The 13,426-nt window shown below is 33.3% G+C and overlaps 2 protein-coding genes across 10 annotated transcripts; both read left to right on the forward strand.

Annotated features, from left to right (window-relative positions):
- The first annotated feature begins 315 nt into the window (after positions 1-315).
- On the forward strand, positions 316-6,054 carry LOC103503635 (phosphoglycerate mutase-like protein 1). 9 transcript variants are annotated; one of them, XM_017048085.2, is made up of 10 exons: positions 316-629; positions 870-957; positions 1,092-1,193; positions 1,266-1,345; positions 2,119-2,281; positions 2,976-3,050; positions 3,167-3,246; positions 4,966-5,085; positions 5,498-5,545; positions 5,633-6,054. In XM_017048085.2, exons 2-10 carry the CDS (start codon positions 898-900, stop codon positions 5,856-5,858), a joined length of 954 nt encoding a protein of 317 aa, XP_016903574.1. In that variant the 5' UTR covers positions 316-629; positions 870-897; the 3' UTR covers positions 5,859-6,054. The 9 variants fall into 9 exon arrangements, with proteins under 9 accessions (XP_016903574.1, XP_008466116.1, XP_050939514.1 ...); XM_008467894.3 differs by having other exon boundaries at positions 318-629; positions 3,158-3,246; XM_051083557.1 differs by having other exon boundaries at positions 318-629; positions 896-957.
- A 907-nt stretch (positions 6,055-6,961) lies between these two features.
- On the forward strand, positions 6,962-11,861 carry LOC107990295 (phosphoglycerate mutase-like protein 1). Its single transcript, XM_008467893.3, has 10 exons — positions 6,962-7,412; positions 7,676-7,737; positions 8,044-8,151; positions 8,421-8,500; positions 9,173-9,335; positions 10,004-10,078; positions 10,194-10,282; positions 10,740-10,859; positions 10,967-11,011; positions 11,432-11,861. The coding sequence occupies exons 1-10, from the start codon at positions 7,241-7,243 to the stop codon at positions 11,559-11,561; spliced, it is 1,044 nt and encodes a 347-aa protein (XP_008466115.2). The 5' UTR covers positions 6,962-7,240; the 3' UTR covers positions 11,562-11,861.
- Positions 11,862-13,426: the final 1,565 nt, after the last annotated feature.

The raw sequence follows: 13,426 nt of genomic DNA on the forward strand, positions 1-13,426 counted from the left end.
TTACTTTGATTCAGCTTGGTGGTTGTAACCTGATTGAGTAGTTTGATTAAAATTTACAGGATTTCCATTGACGTTGGTCCCTAGTGAAAGAAGAAATAATATTATGAGAATTAATCGTATTTCTTATGAAATATGATGGACCTTTTGGTCTATATTTATATTAAAATAAGGTTACTTTACAAGGTTACACGTGGCAAAATTCTTCCTACGTGGTCATTTGTAATGATGAATTGGTGCACATAAAGATTGCTGACTTGGCTGTTCTTCCTTTTAACACTCTTCACATGGACGGATCAGAACCAATGCTAAGGCGTCCGTTTGTCAAAAGCTGTTATGAAAACCCCATTGCCAATTTTAGAACCTTTTTCGTTCCATTGGAAGGGCTCATTCCTCGCGCTCTTTTCCGCGTCCGGCCATTCACGACTCTGTTTCGGTTGCCTCTCGTACGTCGACGCATATTGTTATATATCATTATCATTTACTCTGTTTCTCGCCTTTTAGAAACTTTTCAAAGCCATTTGCTATTACAACACGGCTCTCTTCGCCTCCTCCTCCTCCATCTCCTTCTCGAGCCTCATCATCGCGACCTACCTCCTTCTCTGTTGTTTTCTCTTGTTCTCGCTTTTCAGGTAGATCAATCGACATTCTCTTATCGATTTATTCGGTTTCATTGATGTTTGATAGTTATTGAAATGGATCATTGCGATTGTTTGGAGATTCTTTGCGGGAAAGTATTAATTCGTTATTGTTATTGTTATTGTTCTGGTCGATTATGATTTTTCGTTTCGAGGAACGAGGCCTTGAATGTGCAATATTATGCTTTTGCTCGTAGCGTGGAAGTATTTATTCGTTAGTGTTATCTTCTACAGTTATTTGCAATTATTCTGATCTTCAGATATGGACGCTACAGCGGGTCGAAGTTTGTATTCATCGCATCGTACTAAAACTATTCATCTGGTGTGTAACAAAATATTATTTCTTTTGGCAATATTCTCTCGATGTAAATTTAAGTTCAATGGTTATTATTATAATTTTTGTATTGGTTTGAATCTACTGGTTGTATTTGAATCTTATTATAATTAAATTTACAGGTGAGGCATGGCCAGGGACATGTGGCAGGGGACAAGGAGGCGAACAAATATCAATCTTTTGATTGTTTTGATGCTCAACTTACTTCTTTAGGATGGAAGCAGGTAAGCCCTTATTTTCTTATTATAATTTTTCCAGAATCCCTTATTTATTCTTTTTCCTGGGAATTGAAACAGGTTGGTAATCTGCGGAGACATGTACAATCATGTGGACTTTCTAAGAGAATTGAGTTAGTTGTCACTTCCCCCTTGTTCAGGTATATCTTCTTTGAAACGAAGTCATGGGCTGGAATGTGGATACACCTTTCCTACATGTAAAATCTTTGGATTAATGGTTCTGGAGTTTGAGGCTCAGCATGAGAATTGTCTATCAAAACGTTTTATTTGTTAAATTTTACTCTTGACATATGGTTGAACAATTTCCAAAATGTATGACTATGAGCCAAAGCATAACAAGCCTCGCTAATATGAAATGAGGTAAATTGGGATTGATACAATGACTTGCAGTTATTGGTGATATTATTGGCGTGGCCACTTTATGAGTTTTTTTGATATCGATATATCCAAAGATTAATTTTTTCCTTTTCCTTTTCCTTTTCCTTCTTCTTGTTGCTTTCATTTATATTCATACTTTTATTTGTTTACTGAGAACCTCGAGTTCTTGTTTTGAACGCACGATACTTCACTCGGGTTTCTTCCATTGAACTAAAAGTTTAAATTAAGAGTACTTCAAGTATAAGGCATGCCCAATTTTATTTTATTTTTAAATGTTTAGGGTCTGTTTGTTTTTAGGACTGTTTTTAAAATGTGTTTTACGTATTTTGAGAGAATTTGTTAAAAAATTCCTCTTAAATTCCTAGTTGTCAACTAGCATGAATCTTTGGTATATATAATTTTTTTTCTTTATGCTTATTTCTCCCTCTGGATAATTGAGCTTGTCTCTTTAAGTTGTGGAGGGCATTTTCATCTTATATGCTAAAATTTCATGTTTTCCCTCCTACTGATCAAAGATCTGTCTGGTTGCACGTAGGACCATGCAAACAGCGGTTGGAGCATTTGGTGGTGAAGTTTATTCGGATGATATGCATGTTCCTCCACTAATGGTTCAGAATGCAGGAGATAGCAACTGCCCTGCAATTTCAAGTTTGAATTGCCCACCATTTTTGGCAGTTGAGCTTTGTCGGGAACATTTGGTATTTTTTACAAATTCAATTCCATCTTCTTTAGTTATGCGACTTCTTTTGCTCACATAGATTTGTATTTTAAATGTTCACGAGTTTCATAGTGTTTTCTCTCTGATGCAAAATCAAATGTTTTGCTGGGAAGCAACGTTTTTCATTCATATTGAGTGAAAATTCTTGGAGTAGATACATCGCATTACCTCTATAAATCTTACATTTTGCAAATAATTAGAGTAAAAGACGGAAGCTGAAAAATGAACTTAAAGGAGGCTCTGGACTTATTTTCCTTTTCATGCAAATATCAAATTGTAGTATGGAATCAAACATTTCTTTAATATGGAGTAACTAATCTTTGCCTCCTAGCTGGTTCTCATATGATTAAGCTCTATAAATTCTCTCATGTTGTACGTTAATTGGAGAACTTTTGTTTTAATTGTACTCAATATTTGAGAACTTTTGTTTTACTGACAATCACTAAAATAGATTTTCTTGCATTTTTCTTGCCATGTTTGTTCTTTGGCTTTGAGAGTTTAAAAATATGTTTGTAATTACTTTTTAGTTACTTATTTCATGGACAGGAGCTCCTTTTTTTTTTTTTCTAATTTGAATACTGTTTGTTGGGCTGATTTTTTTTCGTTTATCAATTAAAGGTTGATGTCTTTTCATAATGAAAGAATTATGACAAATCATTATATTCTTTGTACAGGGAGTTAATCCTTGTGACAAGAGGCGAAGTATTAGCGAATGTCGGTCTCTTTTCCCTGCAATTGATTTTTCAATGGCAAGTTGCATTGTTTCTGTCGTTGATTTTCTTCGTGGCTATTTCTTATCTCTATTTTTAGAGTTGAACTTACTTTTATTAAAGAATAATTGATTTACTTTTTCTAGATTGAACAGGATGAAGATATCCTGTGGACGTCAGACATAAGAGAGACCAACGGCGAAGTTGCAGATAGGGGACTGATGTTTCTTAAATGGTAAATGTCTACTTCATTTTTCTCTAGGTTCTTTTGGTTTTACTTTTCACTGCTATTAGATGTCTGTTTGATTTTGTGCTATCTTTCTGGGATTAACTTCAACACGTTTGAGACCACCCTCGCTCTTCGAATGATCCCACCCTCCTATCTTTCACGCTCTGAGGACCATCTTTTTAAAAGGGAGAATGGGCTTCTCTGGATGAACTTCGTAAGAGGTTTTTGGTCGAGTGTTTGTCAAGAAAGAAATGTGTGAGAAACCTACTTAAAGATATGGTAGGATTATTAGTGGCATATTAGTGTGGTTTTTAGAAAGGTGTATTAGTAAATAGCTACCAAGTTTTTTAAGGCTTTTGTTATAAATAGAGGGAGTGAGGTTGGAGCACGGGGTGAAGAATTTTGTAGTGATTTCCTTTGGGAAATTTGGAAGAGTACCCCGCTCGAAAGACTATGGTAAAGTGTAGTTTCTACATCGAAAATGCAATAGATAAATCTATCTGTAGTATGGTGTTTTTCCGTGGGTTGAGTGTTTGTCATTTCCTCTTCAATAATATTGATATCCATCTGGGCCTTTTACAAAATTTCAAATCCACATGTGAGGTCTGAAGATATGTCGATCCGAAGGCATGGAGAGTACCGTTAGAATATTGATATAATAAACCTTACCATAACCGATCAACTCAAGCTTTTGGATTAATGGTGATTTGACATCAAGTAATGTTACAACGGAACGACTTTCATAGTGATATTTCCATATTTCAGTCAGAGTTATGTACTTTTTCTTGCTTATAAAAGTGGAGATAGAAAACATGATTATTGAACACGTTTTTTTCATCTTGTCTCATGTTCTTCTTTTTCTACTTTTGTGGTATGAATTTTTCTTCAAATTAACAAAAGAATGTTCATTACAGATCATGTAGATTTTATTTTCTCATCGTTGCCGTGTTCTATTAGTCAAGAATACCACAGTATCCAAAAAAAAATTCATTTTTTTTTCAAATTATGGCCACTATTTTTAATTCTTCCAAGGATACTTTGGGCTCTTTAATCTTTATTCTAATTGCACATTTCTGTTGATTTGGTCCATGGTCTGTACAATCTCGTGCTTTTTCAAATCGATAAATTTAACATTCCTCTTGGCAGATTTCTGTAATGTATAGTAATTCTGCACAGTTATTCCCTCCTCTTTTATGTATTTTTTAACTTTTTGTAAGCGGTCCCAAACTGATGAGGCATTCCCTCTTAGATTACAACTGAATGGTCTCTTTGTTTGGGCTTGGGGTATATTTTTCCTTTTGAAAAATATTCTATACGAACTTCCTGTTGTATCCAGGGGAAGCATGATGGTTGGAATGACCATTGCAGGTTCTCTTGTGCGGTCAATTTCTTGACCATGTTATCTGCACAACTGCACCCATTTTTTGGGACGAAAGCAATGAGTAATTTTCAAATTTCGGTTTCCTTGAATAGATCATGAAATACTTCCAATATCTTTTTTCAATTTTCTAACGTTGACAACTGCTGTGACCCAAGTAACTTATGTGGCGCTTGTTTCTGCTTCCCGTAGGTTTTTGCTGCTTGAATGTATTGTTATTACATGCATTATCTGTGACAAAAACGATTATTCTGTTTCATCACTTTCTATCTTTTTGGTAATTTAGCAGATTCATATTTGATAGCTTCTTCATTTCTCTATCTTTTGTTTTTTTTCACTCCGGCCAGGCTCTGGACACGGAAGGAGAAGGAGATTGCAATTGTCAGCCACTGTGGATTCTTATTTCATGTATTGAGCGTATTTGGAAATGACTGCCATCGTTCTGTAGAGGATGAAATCTGCAAACAGTAAGCTTTACTTTGACTGTAGATCTAAAATTGTTGTCTTTGGTTACTGAACTTCAATAGTTTTCAGTTTTCAGCACCTGGAGGGGAAAAAGGGCTAAATTATAACTTAAGTCGTTGAACTTTTAGGTTTCTGTTTATTTTAGTGTCTAAACTATTAAAAAATATTGAATAAGTCTTTAAACTTTCAATCATGTGTCCAATAGATATGCAAAGTTTGACTTTTGAGTTTGTTAGTTCATTGGATTGACTATTCATCATTTGCTACTGAAAACAAAATTGAAAAGTTTAAAAACCTTATTACTATCAGACATAATTTTGGAGTCGTTATTGGACCATTCATCTTTTAAGACTAGAGTATGTTAAACACTAATTAGATACAAAACTAAAAAGATTAATTTATTATTTTTCCAAGCAGGTTTGCCAACTGTGAGCTTCGTTCGTTTGTTCTTGTTGATTGGAGGTAAGGGTAAGCACATTCCACAATATGTCTTTCCTCGTTCCGATAACCATGTGTCTAGACTACATCTATTTGGTTCCTCTTTTGCAGCACGAAGGGATCAGAATCCTCGACGACCAATTTCTCGAGACAATTGTCTAACCGACTCGATCTTCCCAGTGATGTTGCAGCTGAAAAGCATCCGAGAAGGGAGTTACAAATGAAGATGTGGCTTGAGGAAGATACTACATGGCATCATATTGAGAAACAAAGGCTTCTAATTATATTTGTGTTTTCCTCTCTCGGAGCTTTGATACTCCAACAATGTTTCTCATAACTCAAACGTCCATTGAATTTCTTACCAAATTCATTTGGGAGCATTGCCATTGTTAACGCCTTTTCCTGCAATTGGGTTTTGAGGTAAATGCTTGTGTCTGTATCTCATCCATCAGTTGCTTTGCAAGCAACGTTTACACCTAACTCGATATAATAGTACGAACATTGATTTGTGTTCGGTATAATTTTTCTTTCAATATACATGTTTTTCGCCCGAACAAACTCTCTACTACTCTACTGCATTCCGTCGTTAGCTGCCACAAAATAGATATTTAAGAATTACGAGGTCAAATGATAATAAATCTTTTGATGACATATCAAATAATAAATGAGTGAGGTATTCTGATAGTACTAGAATTTTTGCGCAACTTGTGGTTTTGTGTTACCATTTTGCTATATGATAATTGATCAAAATGGATTGAAGCAATTAGTGGAAATGACTTCAATAGAGGTTTTAGAAAAAAATGGCACATAAATTTAAAGTTGTAATGCAATCGTACAAATTCTTTTGTAAATGATATGTATGGTTACTTTGTTTAGTGATCGTTATAAGACTTAGATTTCAAAGTTTATCGGTTATTAGAATACCATCGATAGTAGACTATCAAGCCAAATAGATTTTACCATATTTGTAATTTTTTTAAATCTTCCAAACCTAATGTTATTACGTTTTTCAAAATAATAACTTTAGGTTGCCTATGTAACAGACAAATTTATTTATCTAGACATGTCTTTGTGAAAAAAAGAGAGTAATTATAATGAGTAACAATTTTTAGAATAATTATCAAGTATGTAGCAATATTTTAAAAAAATTGTAAATATAGCAAAATCTATATTACATGGTCTATCAATGATAGACTACTATTTTAAATATTTGTAATTTTTTTTAAATATTGTTATATACTTCATTATTTTGAATATAATTGCTATATTTGTAAGTATCCGACGGAAAAAAAAACAAAAAAGAAAATATTTGGACATTTCCGAGGCTAAAAGGCACAAAGGTAATTAGCCCACAAGTTCATTGGGCCTAGCAAAGCCCAAACTATAAAGATTCCAAACAGGTGTCAACTCAACAGCGGTTCATAGTCTTTGACTCTCATTTTGGAATATTCGCATAGAATCCGCTTGTGGCCGAAGACGACAAAAAATGGTACATGAGAGCAAGTTTGGTTAAGGCGATTGGCTCGCAGCGCCTCGACCAATGGTTCAATATCCGCCCCCTTCACATGGAGCGATCACAGCCGCCGCCGCCAATTCCATGGCGTCCATTCGCCATTTTCCAATGCTCTCAAATTCCAACCCCAAATTTAGTTTCTCTATCGATCCGCGCGCTCCTTACCGCGCGCGGTCTTTAACGACTCTGTTTCGGTTGCCTCTGTAATGGCGGTGAATAATATTATATATCCTCATTGTTTATTCCGTTTTTCCCTTTTTATTAAAGTGTCAAACCGATTTGCTTTCGCTACACGACTCTCTTCGCTTCCTTCTTCTCTGAGAGCCTCTTCGCGATCTTCTTCTTCCTCTATTCTTTGCTCTTTTTCTCGCTCTTCGGGTACATCAATCCACATTCTCTTTCATTGACTGTGCCTGTTTGTTGATCTGTTGTGTTTTGATTTATTGGGACTGTGAAATGAAATGAAATGTGTTTGATTGTTCCAGAGATTCATCGTTGTGATTGTTTGGAACTCTTTGTGTTGAATTTTGTTGTCGTTCTGGTCGATTTTGATTTGCTTAATTTGATCGTCTTGGCATCTACAAGTGTTTTTCGTTTTCTATAAGCTTGGCTTGTTTACTTGCGATTATTTTAATCTACAGATATGGACAGTTCGGCGGGCCTAGGTTTGTATCCATCGCACCGTACTAAAACTATTCATTTGGTACGTAACAAATTTTTTCTATCTCTTGTACTCTTCTTTCAATGTGAATTTAAGTTCAATGATTATTATTGTATTTTGCTGGTTTGAATCTGTTGAAGTGTTAGAGAAACTCAACTTGGAAAAACTAAGATACTCGCTCACATGTACTATTCCTTCTATTACCAATTGGTTTTGGGATGAAACCTATAGAATGAAATATGTTTTCGAAGCCTCAGAGCCAAGTGTGATGTTGAACCCAAAACAGAATCAAGAATCTAGTAGTTGCAATTGTCAAGCATTTGAACCTTATTAAAATTAAATTTACAGGTGAGGCATGCCCAGGGATTTCATAATGTGGCAGGAGAAAAGGACGTGAACGAATATCTATCTTTTGATTACTTTGATGCTCAACTTACTTCATTAGGATGGAAACAGGTAATCCCTTATTTATCTTACTTTTTTCCTGAGTTTCTAGTACTATTCAACCCTGGAATTTGAACCTGCGGTTTCAAATTGAATCTTTACGTAGGAAATAATAGGTCGGAATTTGAGCGAGCTGACCAAATTTTACTCTGTTAGCATGATTGATTCAGATTCTAATAAGTTACATATGGCTAGTTGCATTGCTTATTATCTTGAACAAAAATAAAGTTGCAATTGGTTTTCTGAAATCCAGTGAACTGATTGATCATGAGCTTTTTCAGGTTGACAATTTGCGGAAACATGTACAATCATGTGGACTTTCCAAGAGAATTGAGTTAGTCATCACATCACCATTGTTCAGGTATCTCTTCTTAGAAACCGGTGTTAATTTTTAAGAAACATGCTTAAATATAGATCGAGTGGATGGATTTTCCCGACATGTAAAATTTTAACTAATGATTGGGACGTCTAGAATTTCAGTTTCTGGATGGGAATGAACTCATAGTAAATGGTGTGGATTTGAATTATATCCAAAATGTGTGAGGTAAAGCATAACAAACCTTCGCCAATTCTAAATGATGCAAATTAGGACCAATACAGTGTCTTCTTATTATTTGCTTGACCTCTTTATGAGGTTGTCGGATATCAATATGTCCAAAGATGTGTTCCCTTGGTTCTCGTTTTGAACCTCAGATAATTTACTCAAGTATTATCCATCATGTTCTGCTATTTGGCTAGCTCAATCCTTTTAATGTTCTTTGTATGATTGTTTAAATATTTAGAACTTAATTTTGAATGTTTACATGCAGTTTGACAAATTGTGTTTAATATTCTTCCTTCTTAAATTGCAAGTTGTCAATTAGGATAAAGCTTATAATATAGTAGTTTTATGCATATTCATCCATCTAGGTGACTTTCCTTGTGTCTTTACTATGTGGAGGGCCTTTTCAACTTCTAAAATTTTCTTTTCACCACAATGGTTGAATTTCATGTTTGCCCCCACTAATCAAACATCTGTTATGGTTGCACATAGGACTATGGAAACCGCAGTTGGAGCATTCGGTGGTGAAGGTTACTCGGATGGTATAAATGTTCCTCCATTAATGATAGCAAATGCAGGAGATTGCAACCGCCCAGCAATTTCAAGTTTGAATTGCCCACCATTTTTGGCGGTAGAGCTTTGTCGGGAACATTTGGTATATTTTTATAAAACCAAGTCCAACTTCTCAAAAGATTTCTTCATCTTCATTATGAGTGATAGTTTGCTACTTCTTTCCAGTAATGAAACTTCTTGAGTTGTAAATGTTCACGAGTACTATGCTTTTTCCTCTCTAATGCAAATGACAAATGTTAGTGGTGAAGTACCATTAGGTATTCATATTGAGTGAAACTTCCTGGATTTATACATGCCTTAAACTCTATAGACTCTTACATGTCGACAGTAATTAGAGAGAAGGACGTGAGCTGAAGATTGAACTTAAGAATTCTCTCGAACTTTTCTTTGCCATGTAACTCAAACTTTTGCCTTGAATCTGGTTCGTAAATTCTCTCACATTGCAATATTAATTTGAGAAGGATGTTAGTAGACTACGGAATTGAAAGATTACCTATTTGAGTTCTTTTTCGTTTTGCTGACTACCATTGAGTAAAATATTCTTGCAATTTTCTTCACATTCTCTTTTTCAGTTTTAATAATACTAAAAATATTTTTTAGTTGATCTTATTTTATTTTGTTAGATTGGAGCATCTGTTTCTTTTTGTTGACCTCATCTTTAGGGCTGATTATGGATGCCCTTTGATTTTTATGGACGTTTTCCCATTAATTTTCATATATAAATAACAAAGGATTATGTCCATTGTACAGGGCGTTCATCCATGTGACAAGAGGCGAAGTATTAACGAGTACCGGTCTCTTTTCCCTGCTATTGATTTTTCACTGGCAAGTTGCATTTCTCCATATTGCTGGATTATGTTCCTTTCTCTTGTCATTATTTTCATCTCTATTTGTAGAATTGAACTTAACTTTATTAAACTAACATTGCTACTTTTTCTAGATTGAACACGATGAAGATATCCTGTGGAAGCCTGACATCAGAGAAACCAACGCTGAAGTTGCAGAAAGGGGAATGAAATTTCTTAAATGGTAAATATCTGTGAGATAGCTCTTTTAAGATTCTCCAATTGGAGCCAATGGTACTTTGAAACTAAGATTACCAATCGTAGAAAAAATAAAGATGATACTTTTGTCAAGTATTGCTCACAATGGGACATTTTCAGATGTTTGTGATATTTCGCTTTTCCAGTCAGTTTTATGAAAAAATGGAAATCAATAGTAAACATGATACTGAATAACGAATACAACTTTTTCCATCATCTCTCTGTTTTCGTTTTCTATTTTAGTGGTATGAACAATGAATATTTATTCAAGTACCTTATGTGAGGTGTTTTACAACTTCATCACATAGGTTATTGTATATCATATTACATGCGTTATAATCTATGAAAAAGAGTGATTATTCTGTATGATCTTTTGGTTGGGTAATTCAACATTGATAGCTTCTTCATTACTATATGATCTTTTGGTTGTCTACTTGGACCAGGCTCTGGACCAGGAAGGAGAAGGAGATTGCAGTTGTTAGCCACAGCGGATTCTTATTTCATGCATTGAGTGCATTTGGAAAGGACTGCCATCCATCTATAAAGGATGAAATCTGCAAACAGTAAGCATTACTCTTATTCCTATAAATGGTAACTTATTTGATTTTTATGCTTGAAATTTGGTCTTTTTGTTGTTCTCATCGGAAGGAGATTCACCTTTTTTACGCAGTTTTGCCAATTGTGAGCTACGTTCCTTTGTTCTTGTTGATAGGAGGTAAGCATGCACATTCCTCAAAATGTCTTTCTTTCGTTCAAGTATTAAATAAGAAGCACACACTTTAATTTACTCAATGTTTGTATTGAATACTTATTAGAACAAATATGTTAGACATTGCATAAAGCACTTGTTGAGTATACTAAAACGATGCATATATTACAATAATAATAAATTTTGAAGGTGAAATACATCACGTTAATTTATTAAGTATATAGATGTATCCAAACCCATTTACATTGAATTTTTCTTGTGGGGTAAAAATGATATACATGTTTGTAAATATATATTTTAATAAACGTATCTTCGCCATCTTCATGTCCTATATTTTTTTAAAAATGACATGTTGTGGTGTCATATCAGTGCTTCTTAGGGTACTAATGTGTCTAGACTTCATCCATTTGGTTCATCATTTTGCAGCATGATTGGGTCAGAATCCTCGGCGACCAATTTTCCGGGCGGAGTACCAAAAGGAGTTGATCTTCCTAGTGATGTTGCAGCTGACAAGCTTCCGGAGAAGGGATTTTCAATTGATCAAGATGTGGTTTGAAGAAGAAGATATCGCATTGCATCATTTCTAGAAACAAAGACTTATCGTTTTTTTTTCTTTCTCCCTAGGGGAGAGCTTTGTTGCTATAACAAAGTTTCTCGTAATTATTCATGAATTTCTTTTACTCACATCATTTAGGAGAACCGTTGTCTATGGAGATTGTTAAAGCCTCTTTATGCAAAATGGTTTAGAGGTACATGTTTTTGTCTGTATCTCATCCATTAGTTGCATTGCAGCCCAACTTTTATACCATTTGTTATATGATAATATGAAGAATCCTTTTTCTATCGGAGTACTCAAGATAGACGACAAATTGCAAAATAACACCGAAATATGGTAATAGCTGTAATTAATCTCTCAAACTTTTCAATTAAATAATAAGCTTTTACAGCCGTTAGAATTGGATTCATTGTAGATGGCTAATTATGGATTCATGATTAATATATATTATAAGGATTCAACATTAATGGCTAATTATAAATAAAATCGTGTATTAATCTATTATCTCATTATGAATATGATTTACAACTTAGTTTGAAAGCAAAAACAACTTAATTACTCATTTGATTTATAATTAATTTCTTTAATTAGAGGAATATTTGTCAAATATTCATATTCTCTATTCCATTATTGTTATTTGTTACGTTGGAATGGAATAAAATGAATGAATAAAGTAAGCCAAATTTATGAATGGAAATGAATTCAATAATGGTTGTACGAATAATGTGTAACGAAGTAAAGGTCGTGCAATGGAATAGAACTAATGTTTCTGGAAATGACGTGAATAATCTTTTAGCCATGCACATGTAGAGGAACAAAACAAATTCTTGTGGAATATTTTGTCCACATGTCTCTGCAAAAAAAAACTACGACAAAATCATTAAAAATATCTACAAAATATAAAACTTTTTCGTATTTTATTGGAAGAAATCTAAATAAAAATAAATATAGTTTTCTGTTAATTAATTAAAAGTAAGAAAATTTGTCAAAAGTGCAGTTTTCGTCCTTTAATAGTTTTTTGTCTTAAAGTATAGATAGTTTGTAGTTTTTTACTTCTTGTAGAAACCTCTAAAAGTAAACTACAATAAATATATTAGTTGGGATTATTTAAGTTTAAATAATATATAAACATAAATAAACCTTGTGATTAATTAGTTGTTGTTTTGTATTTTTATAATTAGATGATATTTTTATTAGTAGAATTATCGTAAATAACAAAACATTTAAAAATATTTACAAAAATTTCAAATTCCATCAATAAATGGATAAAAATCTAACGTGAATGTCTACCGGTGACCATTATTAATAAAATTTAAAAATTTCCTACATTTTGATTTATTATGCTATATTTGAAAATACTCCTCTTTATTATTCATTTTTCAAAAAAGTCCCGGCCAAAATGAGGTATTTTTTTTTACATGTGACAAATTTTGTTATATTTAATAGACCCCATAAATTTTGTTATATTTATACTTTTTTCTATATCTATATATACGTAAATATTTTGAATCCAAATGCTAAAATTTGTAACTTATCTCGTTATAAAACCTATTTATTTATTTATTCCTTTTCTATAATCTAACTAACCCATTTGAATAATTCAAAATCTAAATGTCACATAATGGGAATAAAATAAGAAGATTATCACGGCATCAAGACGTAACCCTACATTTTAAATCAATCAATTGCAAATTAGTCCTCTAATACTTTTTCTATTATTTCATATCTCTCTTTTTTTTTTTTTTAAATTATAAAAATCTAATCTTTAAATAACTATATCTTAAGAGATAATAAAGATCTCAACTTAAAAAGGGAAATATCTAATAAATAAATGGTCACATCAGGGAGTAGTTGTAGCGTCGCAG

Source organism: Cucumis melo, chromosome 4 (assembly GCF_025177605.1).
Source record: "Cucumis melo cultivar AY chromosome 4, USDA_Cmelo_AY_1.0, whole genome shotgun sequence".
Lineage (NCBI taxonomy): Eukaryota > Viridiplantae > Streptophyta > Magnoliopsida > Cucurbitales > Cucurbitaceae > Cucumis > Cucumis melo.

Coding starts and splice junctions, on each gene's coding strand:
- LOC107990295 (XM_008467893.3), top strand. CDS start 7,241: ATGGCGGTGAATAATATTATATATCCTCATTGTTTATTCCGTTTTTCC. Junction 7,413..7,675: donor CTCTTTTTCTCGCTCTTCGG/GTACATCAATCC, acceptor TTTAATCTACAG/ATATGGACAGTTCGGCGGGC. Junction 10,079..10,193: donor CTGCTATTGATTTTTCACTG/GCAAGTTGCATT, acceptor TACTTTTTCTAG/ATTGAACACGATGAAGATAT.
- LOC103503635 (XM_008467894.3), top strand. CDS start 898: ATGGACGCTACAGCGGGTCGAAGTTTGTATTCATCGCATCGTACTAAA. Junction 3,051..3,157: donor CTGCAATTGATTTTTCAATG/GCAAGTTGCATT, acceptor TACTTTTTCTAG/ATTGAACAGGATGAAGATAT. Junction 5,546..5,632: donor TTTGTTCTTGTTGATTGGAG/GTAAGGGTAAGC, acceptor CCTCTTTTGCAG/CACGAAGGGATCAGAATCCT.